This window comes from Cucurbita moschata, unplaced genomic scaffold (genome assembly GCF_002738365.1).
Source record: "Cucurbita moschata cultivar Rifu unplaced genomic scaffold, Cmos_1.0 Cmo_Scf00002, whole genome shotgun sequence".
Taxonomy (NCBI): Eukaryota; Viridiplantae; Streptophyta; class Magnoliopsida; order Cucurbitales; family Cucurbitaceae; genus Cucurbita; species Cucurbita moschata.
In genome coordinates, this window is record NW_019268518.1 from 3,654,436 (window position 1) to 3,681,841 (window position 27,406).

Below are 27,406 nucleotides of genomic sequence, written 5' to 3' on the forward strand. Positions count from 1 at the left end.
TTTTTCCATTACAAATTGTTATATATATAAATGTGGAAGAAAATTATAATTTCCGAGGGGATTCTAAGATGTCATTACTTTCCAACTGTCTTTTTCCAACGTTTTGTTGTGGATATGAGACCACATCGAATAAGAGCGATCCTATGATATGATGACTAAGTAAGTCTTAAAGTAATTGAATGTTACTATCTATACCAACAAGATGTACATTTTTTTTCGATAGCTTAATCATAAGAACTCCAAGATCAAGCTGCTTTGTTTGGAACAATTCTATATTGGGTGACCTTATAACAATTTTTCTATGATGCATGTGAGTGAGGACAAACTATGGTCGAAGGATTCACGTTGGTCTATGAAGATGGTCTTCACTTTTAGAACTAATTAACATGACTAAATTGCATTAGGTGTCAAATTCGGATTATGAATCTTGATTTGAATCCTGGGAATAGATCGTTACAGTTACCGTGTGTTTTTCTCCCTAGTTTTATAAACCCTAATAGCGAGGGATACATACAAACCCATTTAAGATCTTTTCAAGAAAGTTTTGACTATCGTATTTTAAGAAATCGTGAAATTGAAATCGTGTGTACTAGAAGTGATAATGTACGTGTAAATTATCGAGAATTGGTACTAGGGTCGATGAAGTGAAGAAATTAGGCACACAAGAACACAAGAAAAGATGATCACGAGAGTACTTCATAGTCAAATTGGTGAAAAAGTTTGAAAAAGAAGCTTCCATCAACTTTCAATTAGAATAATTGAAGATTCTAATTGTTTTAGGACTTCAAAATCAACTTCCTAAACCTATAAAACTAGCCTCTCGATGTGTGGTTGTCGTTTTAGTTAGGTTTAATTGACTTAATAAAGTTCTTAGTCGAGCGTAATTGACTTTTAATGCATCGATGTAATCGAGGTTTAAAAGTACTGTTAAGTGTAAACGAAAATGTCAAAATTTCAATTTTGTAAGACTATGTGTTGGCTCGTGGGAATAATCTTCACCTTAAGAAGCATGTCACAATCATCTCGACATGCAAGGTTAATCAAGTTCATGCTCTAAATAAAAAGGATTTCGCCCAAGTACTCCTCTCTTTTATTTTCCTTCGTTACCTAGAAATTTCCTTACTACGCATATAATAGCTCAAGCCCACCGCTAATAGATATTGTCTGCTTTGACTCGTTACATATCACTGTGTGCTTCATGGTTCTAACACACATCTACAATGGAGAGAGTCTAGCCCTACTCTGATCAGTGTCCCGCACCGTCCGATGATGAGCTCTAATACCATTTGTAACAGTCCAAACTCACCGCTAATAGATATTGTCTACTTTAGCGTATCGTCGTCAGCCTTACTAGGAAAAAAATTTCACACCCTTATAAGAAATATTCGTTCTTCTCTCGAACCGAAGTGAGATCTCACAATGCAAGCCCTCCATGGGATATAAGAGCATGTTGCATTTAAAAAGAATAATATTATCTAAGTGAATATGATACTAATCATAATTTTAAGGATCAATACTGAATTCATTGCCGGCAGGAATCGTTGAACTTAAAAACCATATATAACAAAGAGTTAATTAATACTTAAATGTTTACGATGCATAATACAAAAGTTAAGAGACCATATATTATGTGTGACACGTTCAATCGAATTATATTTTAATGATTCTATATCATATTTTAAGAAAAAAAATATAGTGACGAAAGTGGCTTAACATCGATTGAACCAATAGCAAAGTCAATATTCACCTCGAGTTTTTAAAAATTAAAAATAATGTTGTTGTAAAAAGAAACCAATAATTGGTTGCTTGGTCTAAGTAATTATGGGGAATGGTCAATTAATTAGTTGGGAAGCTCTAAGTTTGGACCCCAAAAAAAAAAAAAAATCAACTCTTTTTAATATTAATAAAAACATTCAAACAATAATTTTTTAATTCGTTGTTCAAATATTGAAACGTGTATAAAAAAAGATATTTATGAGTGAAAACTAAAATTTAAATTGCAAATTGCAAATTTTTATTGTACATTATTGGATTTGGAAATAGAAAATATTAAATAACATGTATTTTTTCTTTTTAATAGCAAGTTGCAAGATATATACATTTAATATTTTCTAAACAATAAAAAAAATATTTGGGTTGGATTAGTGACTCGAGCAACCGGTATAGAGTTCGGGTTGGGTTATTAGGTTATTTTTTTAATTATTTTTTATAAAATCTCCTTATCCACAGTACATATTACATTAATAACTAAAATCTCATAAACTTCAATATCAAACATTCAGAAGTCACAATGTATCGCTAACATCGGTTACACACGTGAAATATTTTTATTATTTATAATAATATTAGAAGTTGGGTAGGGTTGAGTTGGATAGTAACCCTATTTTCGAGGTAGTCTGGTCGAACCGACTCCAATTTTTAGTTTTTTAAAATTCAACCCAACTCAATTTTTATGATTTTGGTTAGATAGTACATATCAAATTTAAAATCTAAATTATAAAAGAATTAAAAAATTGTAAAAGAAAATTTGATTCCCACCTTCCACCACTAAGTAAATGCCAACTCATTCATAATTTTAAAAAATTATACAAATGCCCCTCATCTTATATTATTTACTATTTAAACCATAGGGCATCATGGGCTACATGTGAAATTTAATCCCCAACAAAGGGACACCTTAGTGCCTCAACAACCAAAATTTTGTATTAATAATAATACAAAAAAATTAAAAATTAAAAACTTATTTAAGCATTCCCCGACATACATAACAATATTATTTACTCGTCCTAAACTGCCTTTAAAAATAGAGACATAGAATTATAATTATTTTATTTGTTATTATAATTTTAAATTCACTCTCATTCAATTGGGTCTCGGTCTATTCATGTACCTTTCTTTTAATCGGTCTGCCTTTAATTAATTTTTTTATATATAAAAAGTTACAATCATTATTATTGAGAAGAATAGGAGTAATTTTGATTGGGGAATTATGATGTTGGCTGAAAAATTCAAGCCATTATTTTTCAATATTCCCATTTAAAATTTTATTCAACATAATAAAAATTGTATTATAATCTCTTTTTTTCAATTAAATGAATAATTATTGTCTGATTTTGACATATATTTTATTTTCAAAAGCTTATATTTCAATTCCCCTCACTATCATAAGCTGTCTCGCATTTTCTTTTTCTTTTACAAAATATATATTTGAGTCTTTTTCCTCATTATGGTAAATAATGGATGATCACCATCATTTTCTACTTTAAATTATTGTTATATAAATTTTAAATACAATAATATCCTTTTTTTATTTACTAATAATAACATTATTCTACCTAATATTAAATACGTGTCTAAATTTTCATTAAATAAAGCTTTAAATGAAAAAAAATACTTTTTTTGGTTGAATTAAAAAATTTGATAATATATTTTAATTAAGTTTATGACTAAAATGAATCGATAATTCAAACATTTAAAACGACTTGACAAGAGGGTCACACAGATGTGGCAACTTAATATAAGAAGTCAAAGTGACATTATGAGCATTGAGTTTGGTAGCCTCACGCTTGGTTTTGCCTTTATTGTAATTTACAACGTTATAATGATGTTTAAGTGGCCTTTCGTTTGGTATTAGTTTATGTAGTTTATAGTTCGATGAATAAAATACCTATTATCATATTAAAATTGGATGATTTTATTATTAACTCAGGTAATTTCAAAACTAAAAAAATTTCAATTCTTTTATTTGAGATATACTCAACGATTAAAATAAGAATATGTTGATTGTTTAATCGCTAAATTAATAATAAAAAAAATATCCATAAACTCTGTATTTTGTCACAGAAATACACTTAAACCTTGAAAAAAATTTAAAAAATATTTTTCTCTTAGTCTTTGAAGAAACCATTAGTATTTTATTTCAAAAATATATTTGAACTTTTAATAATTGTTAAAAAAAATACCCTTCAACTTTAAAAAAATTCATTAATACCTTTTAAATTTAAAAGGTTTTAAAAGTATCCACGAAATTTTAAAAAAACATCATCAACATCCTCGCTCTTTACTTTTATTAAAATAAGTTTGAAAATAATTTTTACTGTCAAAATCAGATCATCTCAATTTTTTTTTTCTTTAAAAGTTTAAATATATTAATTTGAATATATTTAAAACGTGGTACTAACAATTTCATCCATAAAATAACAATAACAATATTAAGTATAAAGGTGTTTTTAAAATTTAAAAAAAAGTTTAAAAGATTAATACCCTTGATTTGTTTTTAAATCTTTTAAAATACATTTAAACTTTTTTACAAATTTCGAAAACACCGTTAAAAAGTTTAAAAAAAATACTTTTATTGTCGGTAATATAGACGAAATCGTTAGTATCACATTTAAAAAATACTCATAAACTTTCAAAGGTAACAGAAGATTTAAATTTTTTATAACGATTAAAAAATCAATAATACTTTTAAAATTTTATATATACTTTAAACTTATAATAACAATTAAAAAAGACAGAGTAATTTTGAAATAAAATATTAATGGTGGGAGTATTTTTAAAATTTTAAAAATATTTCTAAAATCTTGTTTTATTAATTTAGAATTAATATTTTATTCATAAAGTGAGGAAAAAAACAAAATAGTAGATGACATGCCGACGAAAGAATGACGTAAATAAGAGAAAAATATATATTAAAGAAAAAGAAAATGAATTACGCGTCAGTTTAAGAAGAAGCCATTTGTAATAAATACCAACTGACTTTTTATTTATTTATTTATTTAATAATAATAATAATTAATATTATTATTTTAATTTAGGAGATTTTGGATGTGGTCCGAAAGTGATAGCGCACTATACCACATATAAAGAACTATATATTTAATGTATTCCGACATTTTCACACGAAGCAAGGAAAAAGACATTTAATACCAAACTATATCATTATTTTACTTTATAATAATTATTTTAAAAAACCTAAATATATTTCATAAATTAAAAAAAAAAAATTAAACCCAACCAAGTCATTTTTTATTCTCATTTATTTGTTAAATTAAAAATGTGCCTTTTTGAGAAATGAGTAGGTACGTCTCATTTATTTTATTTTATTTTATAATGTTTATTTATTTTACAATATGATTAATTTGTTAATAATTTATAGGAGGGGACCGTGAGTATTATAGGTTACAAAATTATATAAAATACTCGTCCTCAGATTTTGAAATGTTTTATTTTTACCTTTAAACTTTGAATTTTATCTAAAAAAATTAAGGTCGTTAATACATACATGACATGACTAATACGTACGAAAACATTTATTTAAAATATTTCATAAAATATGTAATAACACTGCCCGTATGTTATCTGTTTGCCAATGTGACTTCTGTTTGAACTCGAGAAAGGACGCGACAATCAAATAAGTAACCAAACGGATTCTAGGAAGTAATAGTTGTAGGGATTGCTTGGATTTGCATGCATGCTAGTAAAACTAAACCGTAGGTGGATAGATTTGGTATGAACTGAGCCTAAGATGGTTGGATAAGAATGAGAATAGTCACACTCGTTGTTGGCATGACTCACTTATTACTTACATGATGCAATGGACTGGCTCTTCTACTGCTTGATGGATGTTATCACCTCATTCGTTCTTCGATTCCTTTCCAACGACGTTTTTGCACCACTTGCTCTAGTGTGCTTTCTCTCGTGGGTCGTAACGGCAAGAAATAGTACACAAAAAGATGGTCATAAGGAGAAAAGAACCGAAAGTTACTACCTATTCCAACAAAGTGCACATTCCTTTCATGATGGTCTTCGAAAAGACTAATATATTCCATGTTCCAATAACATATTTTTATCGTTTCCTTGTTTTGTTATTTAGTTGAACGAGTTAAGATAAAGCTATAAGAACGGTCAAAGTCAACTAAAGTACAAACAAACAAGATACGATAATTTCTTTACCAGACCTGGAGGTTATTGACTTAATCCAAGCTTTCACATTGACTAAGAGTGTACAAGAAAAACTTTGGTCTTTTAAGTTCCTTCTTTTTTCCATGCTTTTTTAGCTCTTACATGTCGTCAAGTCAACCAATGTAATCGAATAAAAATTGCCTATTATTACTAGACAAGTGCTCATCTCAAATTGTTGCGTTTGTGTTTCACGAGGTTGTATGTCATTACTCTAATAATGACACTTTGGAAATCTCGTAGCTCACTAGGCTGCTTCAACGCTTAACCCTTCCGTCTACTAGGCCCCGCAAGATCACTTGACTCACGCGTTTTGTGCTAAATTAAGGACTATGAGAGCGCCTAATTGTCGTGTTGTGAGCCCCAACAATGACACGTGTTGTGTGCTAAATTAAGGACTATGAGACTTAATCATAATACCCTAAAACTCTCATACACCCTAAAGGGTAAGATATCTAGTTAAATAAGGTAGTATATCCTACTTACAGGCCACAAGATACTATGACAATGTCACTATGAAGGATACAGGTAAGCGTAGATAACCTTACACCATGACCGATAGACAGACAATTAGTGATATGATTGATAAACTCCAAAGATGGCTACCAAATGAGCTCCCGGTGGTTAGACATGTCGTTAGTCTTATTGCTTCTTTTATAGGTCTATAGTTCATAGTGAGTTATTTATTGAGTATATTTATAAAACCACTCGTGCTATTTTATCTTTCTTGCATATAATATTTGAGATATCAGGTGATAACAATGACATGAAAGAACGGGTAGCTACGGAGTCTATTAAGTTAAAAAAAAAAATCTTTTAATTTTATCGAAATAATAATTCTCCTAGCTATAAAAAATAATAATTCACAAATAATGGAAAAAAATACACAAAAGTGTACCAAATTCCAATTTACTTAAAAATTAAAAAAAAAACATTTGAATAGGACATTTGAACAAAAATGTCCAACAAAAAAAGATTTGATGGATAATTAAATATTTTAAGACAGAGATATTTTGTATAATCCAACATTATTAATATATTTCCTTGGAAATTTCTTGTACTTGATTTTTCATCATCCTCAACGCCCACATTTTTTTAATAAAAAATAATGACTTTATTTAACTTATTATTATTATTATTATTATTTTTAAATGAATTCCTATCATTAGTTTCCATTTTTTATTCGCAAAGTCATTTACTTAACTCAGTCAAATGGATTAATTAAAAGTTGATTAAATTAATTAGTGATAATTATATATATGTGTAAAAATCCCTCATTTAAAAAAAATTATATATATAAAAAGAAAAAAACAAAGCTTTAACGTCATTATCTATTATAATTTTCCAACTCACGTGAATCTTTTAATATATTTTTATATAACAAATTGGTTAGGTGAATTATATAATTAGTTTATTTTTAAAAATTTTAATTTGATTTTTAGTGGATAATATTGTTCATTTCCTTTTTTTTCTTTACTTGGAGTCCAAATAAAAATATTTAAAATTAAGAATTTTGTTTATTTTATTTTAATATATTAGTTTTGTTGAATTTAAAAAATTAAATGGTAATAAAATTCAATATGCATTTTAGTAATAGGTTGATCATATCAAAACATATCGACCATATCCTTCTTTGCTTCGTTAAGGATGTTTTATTTTATCAACTATGAAAGTTGAACATCGTTTCGAAAACCACGATTTCGTTCGTTTCGGTAAAAGAGAAACGAGACAACTTTTTATTTCGTTATTCAATCGATTGTCACTCTTCGAACAAAAAAAAAAAAAAAACGTTTAGATATGAAAATTTCTCTATCATATGAATCAGAAAATATTACATATGATATTATAAACTTTATGAATTCGAAACGAACAGTATCGTGATTTCTTAAGAATTATCGATGATAAAATCCCAACCACCAAGCTCATCCTCCAAAAGCTCATCCAGTAAGCCATTTTCACAAATATTTGGCCATTCAAATTCAGGGAACTCATTCACCAAATCTTGAAGCAAATTGGCTGCTGATTCAGAGTGTGAGCAAAATGAAGAAGAGGATGAGGGGGTGGAAGAGGAAGGAGTTGAGGTTGTTGAAGAAGAAGAAGCACATGGGACTCCAACGTCTTGTAGCGGCTCGATTAGTGACACGTCTTCTTCCGTGCAAAACCCATCTACGAGTAAGTTCATCACGTCGGTTTCATCGATCACTATCTCTTTATCATGTTCTTCCAATGCTCGTGACGGTGATGGTGATGGAGATGGAGGAGATTGTTGTTGTCGAGACTTCTGATCGTTTTGATGAGCCAAATGAGCGTCGTTAGAAAGTGGAGAAATGGGCTTGTGAGTTTGAGGGTCGATTCCCATCTTTTTTAGCTTTTTCTTTATGTGGGTGTTCCAGTGGTTTTTTATCTCGTTGTCTGTTCTTCCGGGAAGATGAGAAGCAATTTTTGACCACCTATCCAAACAAGAGTAAGCGAGTTAAAACCGAGTTACTAAAAAGGCAAAATGTCAAAATTGCCCCTTGTTTTGAGAAGAAAAACAACATGCCATCCATGATTACACCACATGACTCAAGCCTGCAATTGTCAAATAAAAACACTTTCTTTCTTTCTCTCTCTCTCTCTTAATTTTTCTTAAAAAAATAACAAAAATTCAATCAAATATTTACCTATTACCCATCTGAGAATGAAGATCAACGACCATTTTCTCCTCATATTCCGACAAGAGGCCTCGTTTTAGATCGGGCCTAAGGTAATTAGTCCATCTAAGTCTGCAACTCTTCCCACATCGCAACAATCCTGCAAAATCCCAAAACATAGCTCAACGGGTTAGACACGGGTATGGTCTAAACGGAACGATTTCGGGGGGGTCGGGAATCGAGACCTGCAAGTTTAGGGACAGCCCTCCAACAGCATTGACCATTGGTGTGGAGGAAGTTGATGAGCTTCTTGTCCTCTTCAGCAGTCCATGGCCCTTTTTTCAACCCAACTTTATCACAACAAGGTTGCCTTCCCATAATTCTAAATTCTCTGTTTAATTTCCTAGAGAGAGAACAAGAAAATGAAGAGAGACAAGAATTTATAAACTCTTAATGGAACTAACATTTATGTCTGTATATATATATATATATATATATATATACACATAGATGGATATATATGGAGGGAGCACTTTGGCCTAGCTAATGATGCCAGGTGGCAACTTCCTTTTCTTTTTCCACAATAAAATTAAATAATTAATATACTCCCAAATTTCTCTTTTTTTAAAGCTTTAATTTTGAAATTTTGCTTATTATAATTTAGTGAATAAGATACTAATTACGCACCATCACTGCCTGTAGCTCTGTGAATTAAATGAATATCTCTTATGTTTTGCTTACCTTATATGAATGATAATCGTATGTTAAAGAGAGTAATATTTTAGGAAAGTTTTGGTTGTATTTAGTGAATGAATACCAAATCATATTCTTAAAAAGAACTTAAACATTAAAACATCACTAAATACAAAGTTCTTAGAAAAAATTGAAAAAATGTAGATTGTGTTTTGTTTTGGATCATCTGCTTGGCAGAAGCGGACAGTACACGGATAGAACATCGTGGCCCCCGATCCAGGTTTGCCTGTTGCACAAGTTTCTTCCTCTTCTTCTTCTTCTTCTTCATTGCTATCTCTTTCTTCCTAATCAACTTCCGGAATTTCCATTTTTCAGCTTCTTTTGTTGCTCAGTAATCAAGAATTCTTCACCGTTTCAATCTGCCTCGGGGTTTCCGCAAATGGGTTTCTTCGATTCCATCCTTAATTGGCTCAGGAGGTACGATTTTTGTCCTGCCCTACTTTTCCTGTTCTTGAATTTTGTTATTATTATGATCTCCTTTGCTTGGTGGCTGAGATAATCGAGGGTTGATTGTTGTTAGTTTGTTGAACGAGAGAATTGTCGGCTGAGTTGGGATTGCTGCGTTTATTATTTTCAATTCGAATATGGGCCTCTTGTTTGATATTAATTTATAGCGAATGTTCACTAGAAATACAATATTGTGCTGTTCATTTGATCTTCAATTGAGAATATTATGCTAGTTTGAAGTTTGAATATTCAATCCTTCGTGTGGAGAGGCACAGCCGTTCAAGATTTATAGATTTGTTAGTTGAAAATGGACAACTGGGTCCCCTGCACAATTTGATATGTGGTTTACTCTGAAGTTGAGATTGCATGTACGCTTGAGGTTTTTGATGTAGTTTCCTTTAACACAAATATTGACTGTAGAACAAATGATGACAGAACAACTAATGAGCTCTTTTAATACTTCCGTTGAGATTGAGTTGGCTTCAGGCATGAAAAATAGAGGCTGGCCCTAATAGTGGGAGTTTCTGTTCATACAGCTCGAAACCGTTCTTAGATACCCCTGAAGTTATGCTGCGGAAGACTCGATCGAGTTTGTTTTCTTATGATTGTTGTGAAGGGGGCTGTTCTAAGCTAGGATCTTTTTTTTAATGCAATTATTACAATTATATTGGCTGTTTTCTGCCTTGGATCCCAACTTCTATATATTTAGGGATGACCTTGTGGTTGTTTTGTGTGCATACATTGTTAGGAATCACGAACCTCTACAATGGTATGATATTGTTCACTTTGAGCATAAACTTTCATGGCTTTACTTTAGGTTTCCCCAAAAGCCACATACCAATGGAGATGTATTCCCTACGTATAAACCCATAACCGACTCCTTAATTAGCCGATGTGGGACTCCTCTCCCAACAATCCTTAACAATCCTCCCCTCAAACAAAGTACACCATAGAGTCTCCTCTGAAGTCTATGGAGCCCTCGAACAGCCTCCCCTTAATCGAGGCTCGACTTCTTTTCTTTGGGGGCCCTCAAACAAAGTACACCTTTTGTTCGACACTTGAGTCACTTTTGACTACACCTTCGAGGCTCACAACTTCTTTGTTCGACAATTGAGGATTCTATTGACATGGCAAAGTTAAGGACATGACTTTGATACCATGTTATGAATCATGAACCTCCACAATGGTATATGATATTGTCCACTTTGAGCATAAACTCTCGTGGTTTTGCTTTTGGTTTCTCCAATAGGCCTTATACCAGTGGAAATGTATTCCTTACTTATAAACCCATGATCAACCTCTTAATTAGTCGATGTGAGACTCCTCTCCCAACAATCCTCACAACATATATAATTTTCATACATCTCAGAGTCATCTAGCCACTTTTATTGCCTTTCATAGTTTTGTGCTGGAATCCCAATTTTTAGCATAGTTATTGTGTTAATCCAGCTTCCATGATCATGGCTGAAGCGTTTCAACTTCTTCGTGAAGGAACGAAAGCATTGTCTTCGTCCTTGCTTTGCTAGCTCTGTAGAATCATGAAACGCCTCTTGCTACGTAGTTGAACTAACCTTTTTGTTCATTGATAGAGAACAGTTTTTCATATGCTTAATCTTATTGAACATCTAAAGGAAGCTGTTTTGTGCTACTATTTGAGACTTTTAGGAGTTATTTCCAATCTTATAGTCTTGTCTTGTGTGCCTGTTGTCAGCCTGTTCTTCAAACAGGAAATGGAACTCTCACTTGTAGGCCTCCAAAATGCTGGGAAGACATCTCTTGTCAATTCTATTGCCGTAAGAAAATGCAAATTTCGACATCCTTTTTTTTGTATGTGAATGGCCTTCTGTTGTTCTCTGATCTTTTTTGACTTTTACAGACAGGGGGCTACAGTGAGGATATGATTCCAACTGTGAGTATGCTTTTCTATCATGTTCGTTGTTTATGCTCTTGTAATTCATTGAATGTATCTTATGATCTTCACTTGATGTTCTGATAACCAGGTTGGGTTTAACATGCGAAAAGTTACAAAGGGCAATGTAACAATTAAACTTTGGGATCTTGGAGGGCAAAGGAGATTTCGTACAATGTGGGAGCGATATTGCCGTGGCGTGACTGCAATTGTGTAAATATCCCAAGTCTCTAACGCTCTCCTTGCTCAATTTTAGCTTTATTTGTTAGCATTGTTACTTTAGCTGAGAACATGGCTGATTGTTAGATGTCACATCCTTTTATTCTGCCTTTCCTGTCTTTGTTGAATTGATCTATTGCTTTTGATAACTAGAAATCGCCCTTGCTGGAATAATGAGTTTTCGGTTAGAAGCAAACCAAAGAAAACAAAATTTAAATCAATCCATATTGTTTCTATGAGATCCCATATCGGTTGGGGAGGAGAACGAACCATTCTTTAAAAAGATGTGGAAACCTCTCTCTAGCATACGTGTTTTAAAAATCTTGAGGGGAAGCCCGATAGGAAAAACCCAGGACAATATCTGCTAATCGTGGGATTGAGCTGTTACAAATGGTATCAGAGCCAGACACCGGGCTATGTATCAGCGAAGAGGTTAAGCCTCGAAGGAGGTGGACACGAGGCGATGTGTCAGCGAGGACGCTGGGCCTCGGGGGGGTGGGGGGTGGGGCTTGTGAGATCCCAAATCAGTCGGGGTGGAAAACTCTCCCTAGCAAATGCGTTTTAAAAACCTTGAGGGGAAGTCTGGAAGGGAAAACCCAAAGAGGACAATATCTGCTAGAGGTGGGGTTGATCCGTTATAGTTTCTGTGCTATCATAAGGAAAGTTCCCTGCAAACTATATGAGTTGCAGGGGCTGCTATTGGCTCTTGTTTCAAACCTTTTTTGCATTAATACTAACATATAGAGATAATAAAAACTCTTCTAACTCTTTTGTGAGGCCTGGATTAGTATGCTATCAGTATCCAACGTCAGTGTTCTATACTGTTCTCTAGTTGGATCGACGTGCAGAAGATGTTTGCTTTTAGGACCTCGGCAATGATAATAACATTCTAGGAACTATTTTCATTGTGATTATATATCATCCCTGCTGTTAACATCGTTTACATTGAACTAACATACCTATTGGTATACGCCAACCAAAATGGCTGAAAGAAGTAGCAACTTGACAGATAGGGCGACACAGTCTATAAGAAGGATTCGACCTCGTTTCAAAAAGTTTGTTAAACGTGCCATTTTGTTGTCTAGTTGTCTACCTCGCTAAATCATTTGCCGGTCGTGTGGTATCAATCAGCTAACTGATAGAACCTAAATAGAACTAGTATGATATTGAAATGTAAGAGATAGGACTACAAGATCAAGCCAAGTAATTCGATAGCCTTTGATCCGAATTTATCCGTCACTCTATAACGTTTGATCCAAGTTGAAGATCGAAATCTAAAGATTTAACATTTTTTTTTTTGTTTGGTCTCTGTCCTGATGGTGCAAGATCAGGTATGTAGTTGATTCTGCTGATAGAGATAGCGTTCCAATATCAAGAAGTGAGCTCCATGAGCTGTTAACAAAACCTTCATTAAGTGGTATTCCTCTGCTTGTTCTGGGCAACAAAATTGACAAGTCAGAAGCACTTTCCAAGCAGTCACTGGTTGATTTGTTGTGAGTCCTGGATACTATACCGATCGCTATCTGTTGATGTAGAAATATACTTTTGTTGATAATCTTTTCGGGTTTGTTCCTGCAGAGAACTTGAATCGATTCGTGATAGGGAGGTATGCTGCTACATGATCTCTTGCAAAGATTCGATAAACATCGATGTTGTGATCGATTGGCTCATCAAACACTCGAAAACAGCAGGATGATCGGTTTTATGCGTAGTTTTGTTTAGCTAAAGAAGAGTCATGAAGATTCAAAGCTGTAATGTGTAGAGAGTTTGAAGTTTATACAGCTTAGCTATTCATGTTTGTTTGTTTGTTTAAAAGAATGTAGTACTTCAGCCATGCTGTCTATACTTCTTCCTTCTTTATAAACGAAAAATATTTGTCAGGGTTTACCATGGAAGATCAGATAACTTTTGACCAATCCGTTGACTTTTGAAAGTTCTTATCGCCCCCTTTGTGGCAAATGAAAGAGATGGACACGTGAGCCAATTGAATCGACGTTGTTGTCAAGCTATGAACATCTACTATTGTATCGATTCTACGTACAAAACATTTCTACTTGAGATAGGTCAACTACAAGACCTTCCTTAGTAATCATGAGCTTCATACCAATATCAACCAACACATACTAAAGCATCAATGAGATTTCTCGTACCAATTTTAAAGACTTCTAAATGCAAGTCACGAATCATATCAAATAATATTCTTGTGTTTGGAATGATCACCTACCAAATCAATTGTTGATCTTCTTTAATCTTTGTAGACGGCTAATAGAGATTGACTTTACTTATTTTGGTTCGCTTTTTCTTAACCAACAATGATCGGTGAGAAGTTTCATGCGAAGAAAATATGAGCTCACATGCATTCAAAGCAACAAATCCTGTGTAAAGAAATCAATGTCGCATAAAAGTTTTCCTTAAGCACTATGAGTCGCAACGATTTAATACAAAAACGAAGTACTTTGACAATCTCTCTCCTACATTCAACAGTGCAAAACTTATTAAGACTTTAGAAAAGTTTCACATTATTAAATTAAATGAGAAATAAGTGAGGATAAAAGTAGCACAAAAGTCTACCCAAGAAATAGAGTGCCAAAATGGGTGGTAGATTATATGACATGTTGAAAAGATTACACTACAGATAATTTTACAGATATCAACACGATTAACCCTACCTGATAGTAAAATATACAAAAAGATCCAACCAAGACACTAACATTGCTATAATTCTTCCACTTGAACAGAAAAACCACAGTGACATCGCTTTGTCACTACCAAACTTTTCTCATCAAACGTCTGATCCTCTAACAAGAACACATGCTTATGATCTTCTTGATTGACAAAAGATGGAGCATCCATGTTAGCGTTACTTACATTATTCTGCTGGAGCTGGCACTTGACTGGTTCTGTATCGTCTTTACAAGAAGGAATATCTACATTTCCCTTGTCGTTCGTGCACCGAATCTCAGTCACCACCTGCTGTGATGGATTCTCGTCATCCCCATAACGACTGTTCAACCTTTGCCGAGTCAAAATGGATGAAAGAAGCTGATACCATCTTGAAATTGCTTGTTTTTCTCTCTGTCTTCTCTCTTCAGCCTCTCTTCTCTCGGATTCCTCAGCGTATGCCTGTATATCAAACAAATATGTTTTGAGTTGAAAAATATCCTGGATGAAGTTATCATAAAACTGGAGCTCTAATGGGAGATCGGTTTTTATCTACATATGATGGTTCAAAATTAGGAGGAAATGGAAGGAGTAGATTTAGAAGTGAAGAAAGAAATATACAAGTTTCTCCAAAGAATATGTAACGGTCCAAGCTCACTGCTAGCCGATATGGGATCTACAAGTTTCTCCAAGGACGCGTCAGCTAGAGAGATGTTTCCACACCCTTATAAAAAATATTTTGTTATCCTCCCCAACTGATGTGGGATCTCACAATCCACCCCTTTTGGGACCCAACGTCCTCACTGGCACACGTTCTCTTCAATCGACGTGGGACTCCCCAATCCACCCCCCTTCGGTGTCCAGCGTTCTGACTGGCACACCGCCTCGTGTCCACCCCCTCCAAGGCTCAGCCTCCTTACTGGCACATCGCCCGGTGTCTGGCTCTGATACCATTTGTTACAGCTCAAACCCACCCCGCTAGCAAATATTGTCCTCTTTGGGTTTTCCCTTCCGGGCTTCCACTCAAAGCTTTTAAAACGCGTCTGCTAGGGAGAAGTTTCCACACCCTTATAAAGAATGTTTAACTCCTCCCCAACCGATGTGGATCTCACACAACAAGTCCCTAAAATATTGAAAATAATTGAACCCAGAAAAATAAAAAAATTCTAGCATATGATCAAAATGTACCATCCTAATTATCTTGGAAATGATAAAGGGAAATACCAACCTCTAATATCACACGTTTAAACTCAGAACAGACAACAATGCCGTCATAGATAGGATATGATCGACCATTTCGAAATTCAAAGCCAACCATTGCGGGTGCATAATCAATTTCCAGCTTCTTAGCAACATTGAATACCCTGGGCAATCTAATATGCACAGTTCCTGGTGGAAGGCACTTCTCCGACCACACATCCACTTGACCACGCTCATTCTGTAAGTTAGAAATGCAACACTTAGCTTCTGATAATGAGTAGCAACATAAGTTAAGAACACGCAGGAATGAAGAACTTTAGGGTCACTAAATGTGTACGGTTCTGTATTTTACAGACCAACGGATGGTAAATGACTACGAAATGTCCACATCTCAAATGCTAGTTCCCCGCCCCTCAAACGATATCCAAGACAGTCTAAGTAGCATAAAAAAAGTACCAACCACAGGAATTGAGAGGAATACGTGTAATTCTTTTGGATGCTAGAGTATTTTCTAGCCTCTACTTAGAAGTTTATTTCTTGAAACCTCATTACCACATTCATTATTGTAGAAAATTCTATGGTTACTGGAGAAAATTATTATTAAAAGACAAAGGAGACAAATGAAATGTGCATGGACCGTTCTCTTGTTGATCAATTTCTTAAATAAACAATTGTTAAGAAAGATCTCAGAAGTCAGAAGAAAGTTCACATCCAATATCTTGAGCACCCCAAGCAAACCAGTTTACACAGAGGATTTAGTGCCAAGGCTTTAAATATGCAAAGATCACTAGGCGCCCCAATCAAAGCCAGTGCATTCATTATTATGAATCACAAATAATTAAAAAAAAAAAAAAAACAGAATATAGAAAAACTCACTTTCGGCACCACCCCGTTTATAGCACGAGGCAATTGCAATGGCTCTAATTGCCACTTCCCATAGAGTTGAATGACTCCTTGGGAATCACCCTGATCAAAGTCATCAGTTTCAGACTCTTGTACTTTGGTTTTCTTTATGGAACGTTTCAACTCCTGAAACCAAATAGCCTCAAAGTATGTAATTAAAATAGAGGGAGAAGAATAGGAAAATGAAGTGTAGACTAATCAAACCTTAGCAGGTAGTTCATTGGATTTAACTTGCAGCCCCTCGCGCAGCCACTTTTGCTTTGTCTGAAGCATTTGGACACATGTTCTAGGGTAAACTGGATGTCCAGAACAAAAACCCAGAACAGGGCCCTTTGGATGAAGCGTCTGATACTTAGTAAGCCATTTTTCAAGGGCATATAAACGGTGGTTTTTGTAGGCCTGCACTTCAAACAGCATTTACCTTATTGAAGCTTTATAATCTAGATGCCAGGCATAATTTGAAAAAAGATATTATCATCCACCTGCTGATTTGTTGGAAGAGGTTCAGTGAGAGCCCGAGTTTCTAATTCAATATCCTCCAGATAATCCTTTGTAGCAACAAATTGATTACCCAAAGAAGAGTTTCGGTCAGTGTCAAGCTCTTCTGACACATTGTGATCTGAATTCCCCGGCAAGTTACCATCATTTGCAAAAGAATTCTGCTTCAAATTTTCGGATAAACCTGGCATTTTTACTTGATTGCGTTCCATCAAGTCATCATTGCAGCCATTCTCCAAGAAACCAGTACCCCCCGTGGCTCGTGCTTCAAGTGTCCTTAATGGTGCCAATACACTGTCCCACCAAAGAGTATCAATCCGTTTTTTTTCTATCTTGTACCACTTCATACAATATCTGCAAAAAAGATGATATGGGAAGTAACATATTATTTTATAGTATTGGAAAATCCTTGCAATCGAAATAATTGGCCTCAAAGGCTAGAGTTCCGAAAACCATAATTTCGATGTCATAACACTGAAAAAATCCTAATCCTGGAAACACCACAAACATTGTGGTTCTAGGAGCTAACATCATTTTTATCAAGCATGCATTTCCTCAGTACAGTATTTCTGTTGCTTTAGCATGTCTCCAAATGTGAATCTATTCCCCACTCTGTTCGTGATAGTTAGTTACAAAATTTTGACATTGCATTACAAAATGAATGCAATTACCATCGTTAGACTGTGATAGCCATGTGAAGAAAGTAGCTGCAGCTTTAGTACATGTATTGCGAAAGGTGCAGCTTAAGTACGTGTATTAGAAAAGATCTATAACACCCACTAAAAAATTTCAGAACTACAAACTTAATTCGATTCCATTTTAGCAATTCACCCCACATTCTAAACTTCTATCAACAAAGTGTAATGGGATCCTGACTACAAAGCATGATGTCATCGTTGAAAAAGCTGGAGGTAGTTTCCAATTTTAATCATCTCTCACTCTGCCTTGTTCCTGCTAATCATATAAAAATTATAGCAAAAGTCTCCTGGTTACAACGCTCAACAAACAAACCCCCCAGTCTTTGCCCCTTCAATGAAAGCCTCGCCTCGTTGTTGGTAAATTGGTAATAGGAAGAAAACATGCATAAACATCAAATGATAATGGAGAAAAAAGAGTAAAAATTAAAGTTTTCAAGACAGAGTATGAAAAGAAAACCTGCGAGTCACATCTTTAGCACCAAGCCCAGAAAAGGCAACCACATATCTCAAAGATGTTTTGCATGCAGCAGCTAAATCCTCTACTTTGTGCTCCCCATCAACAACCATATTTACAGCATCAACGTGTACCCACTTACCCGTCAAGTTTTCTGCATTGCAGTATACTTCTGCCCAATACAAGGGCGATCCTACTTTACTTGAACCAACAGCTGTGGAGATTCCACGGGAAGAAGAGGCAGATTCTTCATCAATAATTCTTTTCAGTTTTTTTGGTGAAGGGAACTTTGAAGAAGGCACGTTTAAGTAATTTGTGCTAGAATTTCTAGGCGCAGTCTCAACTTCTGTAGCTGAAAGAGCCATTTGTAACTGCATTTCAAATTCAATATCCCCCTTCCTCTTCAGTACCTGAGAGTTCTTAGAGGGGCAGGTTTTGGAGATATCGGGTTTTGAGTTGCTGCCAGAACTTGTGGTACAAGACAACTCATCAAGGACAAAAGTTTTCTTTCCTGACAAATTGATTGCATTGCTTTCACAATTACCACCAGAAGTAGATATAAGAGAACTTCTATCAACCTGTTCTGCTTTATCGACCATCAAAGTTGAGTTCTTGAAAATGTTACTACTTGATACGCTAGTCCCTTCGCTAAAATAGTTAGATCTTTCAGCCTCTGGTTTTATAGAAGCAACATCCAAAATGGATACAAACCTGGAAAATGACAATATGGGAATTTATTGATCAATTAGTACTTCAAAATGCAGATTACATTTAAAAACCATAGAATGACGGATGAATACAAAAGTGAAAGAAAAACATTCACTTGGCTAGAAGGAATGCACATCATAGCAGAAATAGACTGGGAAGTAAATAAGCGGGTAATGAACCAAACAGCTTCCTTCCTTTATCATTATTATTTTTTTTTTAAGAAAACGACATTCTACGCGTGGACAAAATGTATAATGAAGGCTGAGGAAATCATCATCCAACCTAAAATAAAATTGCTGAAAGGCATCAACCCAGAGAACGGACAAGGACAGGTTACTGCATTCTAAAGCCATGACTCTATTTAATCAATACCAAAATGATAAATATGTGCCCAAGCAAACTCAAAATCATCAGCTTTGTCCTGAAAAGTTCCTTCACTACTATTACTTCCAGAGAAAGAAACCCATTTTGCTACTCAATCAACTGGCACATTTATCCACAATAATATCATTAGCATTCTCCACATTTACTTTTACGATCACCCTCTCAAATTTGAAGTCAAGCTTCTAATGAATTTCATGAGAGCTTTTCTTTGAAATTTTTTATCAGAATGAAAAAATAGAATCCTTCAAGAGAGGAAAGTATGTTCATGGTGTGGGAATATATTGTTTTTGTCTTTATCCTGGTGCGAAATGTGCAAAACAACTTTTAGATGTGATTATTCTTCACCTTTGTGGTTATGGGAGGCCTTTCAATATCTTATTGGCACAAGTTAATGTTTTCTGCACTTTTTAGCAGTTTTTTCATTTAAGTAGTTTCGTAATATAAACATAATATTTTTAATACGCATCTCCAGGAGCTGGTAAGAACTCCAATCCTAGCATATCAAGAAATCCAAACAACTTGAACACACAAAAAAGTACAACTAGATTGCCACAGGCAAAGTACAAACATCTGTGGCATAAGATGGTGATATTTAAAAGCTTTCTAACTTGATAAGGACAACAAAAAAATATCACTATAAGCAGACGCATAGCATTTTTGAAGGTATAAACAAATAGAAGCATTAATAAGATGAGAACAATTAGTAAATAGATTTCAAAATTGAAAGCCCACCGGGCTGTTAGATCCAAAGCTCTAAAAAGCACCACGGTCAATGCAGCAATCTGAGGAAAAAAATAAATCATTAGTTGAGTTCTTGTAATTGTAAAAGCATAAATAACTATTAAAAGATGCACCATTAAAAAGATAAAGGGCTTTAAATATTTCTTTATGCAAACTCAAGCTTTCACTGAGAAAAAATACAAGGGGCATACAAAAGATAAAAACCGAGAAAAATGAGCCGAACTAAAACAAAAAGGAGCTTCAATCAAGAAAAATAAAACCTGAAGGATAATTACAAAATGCCTTAAACAATGAGGCCCAAAGAGTGACGTGGAACCTAACAAGGGCCTACACATTTTCCTTAGACCCTTAAACCCCTCTAAATAATCTATTGTTCCTCTCAATCCAAAAATGCCAAACACAAATTGCACAAACTCTAGCAATCCACAAAAGAGAAGATGGAGAAGGAACTCCTTGATAATCGAGCAGCAATCCCTAGGCTTGGCTAAATGATAACCATGACAAAACATTATGGCCTTATCAAGATCCTTGAGCGACAATCCTTAGGCCACAGCTCTGCAATAGGTGGTTAAGATACTTTGCCACCCCCCTACAAAGCATGAAACACCGCAGCCCTATCAAGCAAGTAAATTTCTTGAACACAATCCAGGTGTAAACTCTAGAACCTACCAAACAAAGAATTTAACCTTCTTTGAATTTTGACCTTCCACAGCAAAGCAAAGATCGTACAACTGGAAAGAGCAAGCTTTAAAGATGCATCAACGTTAGGGTGAAAGAGCAGTTACGCCTTTGTTCTGAGACTGAGAGTCTAGCATGGCAGCCAAGTATTTGTCCATGACAAAAGAGAAGTCGATGGAGCATTTGAGGTAATTCCACTCCATCACAAAAGACAGGTCAAGGTAGGGAAGAACAAGTGAGATAGAAGGCTAGCAGCCATCAGCAAGGAGGAGGAAGGAAGACAAGACTTAGAACAAGAAAAAGAGCACGACAAGAATAATTTTGGGCCCCTTCTTACATAGGTTTTGGTTTGGTTGTACTGCTTACTCATTTTGTACCTTTATAGGTCCCCCTACGAGAGTTCATATTGCAATTTTCTTCGTAATCCTGCTGGTAACCTTCCATTATTTGAATGATGCATTATTTCCTTCCAAAAAAAGTTATAAATGATTTTTGTGTCTTTGCAATGCCTTCAAATTGCTTTCAGAAAAAGTAAAAAATCAAGTTTCAAAATAACAATACATAGACATAGATAACTTATTCTACCTCCTCTGCAGTCCCTTCATGTGTTTCAAGAGCACGAGCAAGAGCAGAATTAATAGAACCCTCCGACCTTATTTGGTTTCTAACGTGAAAATTGTTGTGTAACTGCAATGTTAGAAAATACATTTGTTAAAGTTCAAGTAGATACAATCCAAAATACATTGAGAAGAACAGATCAAAAACTTGTTGTTTTTAGGTTGACTTCTCATGTAGGAATAATCTCCTAAAGCCTAGTCGGGAATACTCACGAGATCTAAGAGACAAAAAGTGGCAACCTACAAAGTCAAAATAATCGTAATATATATATCTTAAGCACTTTAGAGATGAGAAAGTGTACAGGTATTATATCTATAGATTATATTTTTACTAATGATGATCAGGAAATTAAGATAGAACAAATATCAACAACAAACAGGGATGATATTGTCATTACAAGTCACAGCCATGAGGAAATCAATGAACTATGAGAACGCCTATCTAAAGTGTTCAATAAAGGATCTTAGTAAGCTTGGATATTTTTTACATTGAAATGGCACATTCAAGCCAAGAACTCCTCTTATTATAGATTGTTTGATGTGCTCATTGACTCATACTCGTAACTTGGAAGGGCACAAGGAGTCCTCATTAATAAACAAAGAGAAGTAACTATATTGTGGCAATAAGCAGAGATTGTTATTGTTCATAACCTAGTCCAACACAATAGGATTAAGCATGTGAAAACAGACAAACGTTTAATAAAAAGAGAAGTTAGATATGGTTTATGAAAAGACACCTCACATATCTTCTCATAATCAGCACACATCCACATCCTTACAAAAAGACTTGCCAACCACACACAAATAAGATATGGAGAAGCTTGGAATGCACACTACTTGAGGTAGGTGTTATAAATTAAGATACAGCCCAAAAAATGTTTAGAAGACTAGATAAAAAAGTTTCTCATTGTTTCTATGCATTTGTAGTCCTCTATATAACATTAGACTAAACAACCATGACATGAGTTGGCCTACTGGTCAATAAGGGTCAACATAAATAATAAATATTTAGAGGGAATGGATGAGTCATAGTGACTACCTAGGATTTAATATCCTAAGAATTTCTATGATAGCTAAATATAGTAGTATCAAGCAGTTTTACCATGAGAATAATTGAGGTGGGCACAAGCTAGCCCAAACACCTGCAAATTTTTTAAAAGAATGGTACTGGTACTAGAGTGTAAGTTAGCTAGCGTATTTTGTATTTTTCTTTTCTATTTCCCAATACATGTAGTTTATATGAGATATAAATCTATTGTATGTGAATAAGAAATATTGAATTACATCCTTCGATTTTTGAATATTAGCCAACATAGGGAGTATTTCTCTCTCTCCCTCTCTCTCTCTTTTTTTTTTTTTGAACGGAAACAAAACCTCATAGATTAAGCTAAGACAAGGACCTTCTTTAAGAAACTTCAAACTGACTTTTCAATATTAGTCTATAGGGGGTGGATATTGAAATGAATCGTATGTTAGAGACATAAAAGCATACCCAAGAAACCAGGGGTTTCAGAGAGCTGGCTGTCAGTTGCTTGGCCGGTGTGTTCTTCAGCAAGTGTATTGGAAGTAGAGAAAGCAAAGCAGACTGCAATAACAAATAAATTGTCCTCAGGACAGAAGAAGTTATATACCCTTGTATTTTCTCCACTAGCAGAAAGTAATTATTTTGAAGAACAAATTAAGAATTCCTCTTAAAGCTAATTTTGCTCCCCAGGATAGCTGGCTCTGATCAAAATGTTGCTTGCCATGTTTTTTATGATCATCATAAATTATATACAGCCTACAATACAATTTAATTGGCAGCTTCATCAATGGTGTCTGTCGTGATGCATGTCGGACAAGATAGATAATAATTGCTATTCTCCATAGCAAAAAACCTGAATAAGAGGATCATTGCAAGCTCCGTCAATTAATCTTCCCCGTCCAAGTAAGCAAAGCAAATGAACCTTATGCACTAACTCCGCAATTTCCTGCAAGGACGAAATTTAACTTACATAGAGAATTTGCAGTAAGATGAGATACAACACCAAAAGCAATAAAGATAGGAAACTCACCTTATCAGCAGCAGAAGCTCGACGAATAGGCTTCCTCCTTATAGAGTCATGCTGCGTCTCACTGAATTCAATGGTCATTGGATAAGACCCTGTTCCATCCATAGTGCCAGCAGCACCATCTTCCCAATCTGAATCATCCAAGTCTTCCAAAACATGCGAAGCAGAACTCTGCAATTGTGCTTCATGAACATTAACATCCCCGGAGGAGTTTGCTATTACATTTTCATTGCACTTCTCAGTCTCTAACGTCTCCTTCGTGTCCATAATTGAATTTACATCTCTTCCATCTTTACATTTTGGCTATGAAATAAAGAGAAAGATTTTTCAAAAAATAATGTTGTTTTAACCAACTGAAACATGCATAGTCAACTAAAGTTCTAATATAAATTAAAAGAGATGTCACTACTTCAAAGTACAAATATTTAGTATATCTAAAATCAACTGGATAAACCTTTCTGACCAAATCACATGGCTGCAGAGCATGTTTCTTTGTTCCTGACAAGCGACGTCCAGTTGCACGACTAAGAAGCTTGTCCACAGCAGCCCTTGAAACATCGACTAAAGTTCCTGAAAGCAAAAACATAAAAGATCAGGTGCATCCGGAAAAAAAAAAAAAAAAAGAATAGGTAAGTTATGGGACAACAGACACCTCTGCCATCACTGGACTGTGAACAGCCTCCTCCTGGATCTGGTACTGCCTCACCAGCATCTTCTACACCTATCCAAAAAAAAATCCGCACTATTGTAAGGGCTAGACAGCAATAACCATTTCATTCCAAAAGCATTTGTGCCAACTACAAAGGTCCTCAAATAAAAGAATTCGGTATGCTGCAAATCTCTTTCAACCATTAGGTACTCTCCTTTCTTGGTATCTGATCCAGTACAAATATTTGACAAGCAAAAGTTCCTGGAAGTGTACAGCTCATTTGGGAACTAATTTAAGAACAGTTTTCTGTTTAGTGAAGGTAGGACGAACAGCAAACTTGATTTTTTCAGAGGAGAATGTCGATCATTTAATGTCATACCATTCCTTCACTAAATTTAATTTTTCTGGTGCATATGAAAAGAGAGGAAAGAATTCTGTAAGATATCTATAACCAATGAATTTCGAATTTTCCTTCTTTCGTTGTCCTGTAACTGCATTAAGGTAATCTACTAGTGTTATACAGCTATTCTATAATCCTTCTTATGAACATTTAGTCCTGCGATTCAAGAAGCAAACACTACCCGGAAAACACCCCCCCGAGAGCCAGAAGGATCATTTTCTGCTGCAACAACATCACAGCAAATAGAAAGAAATGAAAAAGAGGGAATTCACAGAACCTACCTGAAGATTTTTTGGGGCGCTGTGACTGTTTTCGGCCTCGCATTCTTCCCTCTGTCTCTTCCAATCCGTCCACGGCGGTGGTGATGACCGTGTGGCCTGTGAGGAAATTGAAAGAGCAAGCTGTGTGTTGTGTCTTAGATACGAGGCGCGAACATTTAACTTCTCTGATACGCTTAAAGTAATTCTCCCCGAATTGGGGGCACTCGTGCCACCGCTGAAATTTCCCAATTTAAAAATTATAAAATTATAAATTAATAATAATAATAATAATAATAAATTATTAGTTAAATATCCTACCCAAAAAAAAAAAAAAAAATCATATTTTTGAGTTGAGATGTGGGAAATGTAGCTCTAAATCACTCTTTCATTTAAATATAAATGTTGTAATTGGATCTAAGCCATGAAATTTTGTTAAACCACAACTCGGTTTGAATGGTTGATTGTGTAATCAAAGTGGATAATCTTTCCCGAACACTTAATATTAGTTAAACCCCAACTATTTATAATGACGAGTTGTGTTGTACTAAAGAGATTGCAAGTCAACATTGAGGCTCATGTTGCATGCGTTGATGATGCGATGAGTGTAACGGTTGAGCATGCATATATTGAATATTGTAGATAGTTAGTTTAGGAATGTAACCCCATTGTCAAACTCTTATAAGAAATGTTCACAATGTGGATCTTATAGTCCACCCTCTTATAAGAAATGTTCTGTCCCCTAAGGTGGAATGTCACAATTCACTCTCTAGGGGCCTAAGGTCTTCACTAGCACACAACTCAGCTCTAATACCATTTATAATTGTCTCTCTTCAACTAATGGACCCTCAAAATCCATAAGAAATAATTCATTCCTCCCTCTGTGATCTCATAATCCAACCTCATTGGGGCACAATGTCCTCGTTGACACACAATCCAAGCATTCAAATGTCCTCGTTGACACACAATCCAAGCATTAACGTTAACAAATGTTGTCCACTTTAGTCCATTACATATATTCTCTTTCCAACCAATGTATATCTATGAAGGTCATATCATAGATAATGAGAACGTGCCCGATTATAATGGGTATGTTGTGTGTTTTTGTTGTTTGCATTCATGTGTAACTCAATTATAGAGGTTAGTCAATTTTTAATGTTCCATCTTTTCCACAATGTTTTTTTTTAGCACAAGTGAGTTGCGTTCCAATATTTTATTAAGCATACAACGATTTAAATGAAAGGTTGGTAATTTCTGACATTTACGAAACTATTCTTAATAAATATTTTAAAGCACGAATATAGTACCTTGTTCATTCGTTTATGTTAATTTTATAAGTCGCATGTTATAATATTAAATTTTGAAGTTTAAGAAATTGAGTTTGAACATTTTAACCATATGTTGTATATTACGAATTATTTGAATCTGAATTATGTCAACATTCTAAGAACTTAATTTTTGTTCCTATTTATCCTCTGAATTCTGCCGTTCAAACTCTTGAATTCTTTCATCAATTCCTCGACAAGCTATACAAGCCAAATGAGCATCTATGAAATTCGATCACTCAACCCAGTTTATCGTCCCCTTCATACATTATCCAATCAGAGTGATTAGCAGAAAGGAAATCACCAGACGCTTGCAGACACCTTAGTTTGATTTAGAAAACAATTTCGAAGACGTGAAAAACAAAAACTGATTTAAAAAAGACATGATGCATTGTGAAAGATTCGATGAAATGAAAATTCAAGGCAAATGCAAAACAAATCGGAAAGTAGATTCCAAAAAGTATAGGATCAGTATAATTGTTCAACACGATCGGATGCTCTCAGAAAAAGGCCAATTTCTTCCACATGCGAAAGCTTAGAAGCCGGTGAATCCTAAAACGTTTAAGCCCAGAAAAAAAATGTTCAATTCAAACGATTGGCATTCCCTTCATCTTTCCACCTAAAACAAGAGGAAAAGCGAACCAATTCCTCAAATCCTAGAAGGAAGAGTCGTCAGGCGAAAACCAAGCACAAGAAGAACGTCTTCTCAAAAGCTTAAATGAAAGAGGATCAAAACACAACCTCAGCTCGCTTCGGTGTGGTTAAAGCAAAAAACAATCATCATCGAGCAGACCAATCTCACAAAATCAGATTAAAAAAAAAAAACGATTGAATACATGAAATCGAGATCGGATTTGTCAATCGATCAAATTGACGAGCGTTTGCGAATCTTAAAATCTGTGGAACCAACGAGAAATGGCAAGAACCCTAGATAGGAAGGCAATGCCTGTCCAAGTAGTACCGTTTAAACCTCGATTTTGCATCTTTTCGTACTCCCGATGCCATGGATAAACAAGCAGAGAGAGTCATAGTCGATGCGTTGAGATAATTTCAACTAAGAAACTGAAAACGAAAAGGAAGAAGGAAACGACGAACACATACCGCAGACAGTAGACGGACGCAGGATGATTATCACCAACGGCGAAGACGAGGTATTTATAGTGATGAAATTAGGGTTTCTCCCCGACTTTTCTCAACAAACAATAATTTCGAATATCTTTTTAATAAAATTAATATCTCAAAAAAAAAAAAAAAAAAAAA

At 34.6% G+C, this 27,406-nt stretch overlaps 3 protein-coding genes across 4 annotated transcripts; 1 reads left to right on the forward strand and 2 right to left on the reverse strand.

The window, feature by feature from the left end:
* Positions 1-7,796: 7,796 nt before the first annotated feature.
* Positions 7,797-9,049, reverse strand: LOC111461731 (transcription factor MYB20-like). The gene is made up of 3 exons (XM_023105363.1): positions 8,840-9,049; positions 8,625-8,754; positions 7,797-8,411 (listed from the first exon to the last, which is right to left on the reverse strand). The coding sequence occupies exons 1-3, from the start codon at positions 8,970-8,972 to the stop codon at positions 7,847-7,849; spliced, it is 828 nt and encodes a 275-aa protein (XP_022961131.1). The 5' UTR covers positions 8,973-9,049; the 3' UTR covers positions 7,797-7,846.
* Positions 9,050-9,459: 410 nt separating this feature from the next.
* On the forward strand, positions 9,460-13,913 carry LOC111461740 (ADP-ribosylation factor-like protein 8c). Its single transcript, XM_023105375.1, has 7 exons — positions 9,460-9,567; positions 9,663-9,764; positions 11,506-11,587; positions 11,671-11,703; positions 11,795-11,916; positions 13,254-13,415; positions 13,501-13,913. The coding sequence occupies exons 2-7, from the start codon at positions 9,727-9,729 to the stop codon at positions 13,616-13,618; spliced, it is 555 nt and encodes a 184-aa protein (XP_022961143.1). The 5' UTR covers positions 9,460-9,567; positions 9,663-9,726; the 3' UTR covers positions 13,619-13,913.
* A 588-nt stretch (positions 13,914-14,501) lies between these two features.
* LOC111461675 (DNA repair protein RAD4) lies at positions 14,502-27,342 on the reverse strand. 2 transcript variants are annotated; one of them, XM_023105294.1, is made up of 15 exons: positions 27,248-27,342; positions 24,846-25,059; positions 24,168-24,236; positions 23,979-24,085; positions 23,519-23,818; positions 23,342-23,434; positions 22,957-23,049; positions 21,433-21,534; positions 20,161-20,210; positions 18,340-19,047; positions 17,169-17,538; positions 16,891-17,085; positions 16,660-16,812; positions 15,812-16,021; positions 14,502-15,045 (listed from the first exon to the last, which is right to left on the reverse strand). In XM_023105294.1, the coding sequence occupies exons 2-15, from the start codon at positions 24,886-24,888 to the stop codon at positions 14,638-14,640; spliced, it is 2,901 nt and encodes a 966-aa protein (XP_022961062.1). In that variant the 5' UTR covers positions 24,889-25,059; positions 27,248-27,342; the 3' UTR covers positions 14,502-14,637. The 2 variants fall into 2 exon arrangements, with proteins under 2 accessions (XP_022961062.1, XP_022961055.1); XM_023105287.1 differs by having other exon boundaries at positions 23,970-24,085.
* Between the last annotated feature and the right edge of the window lie 64 nt (positions 27,343-27,406).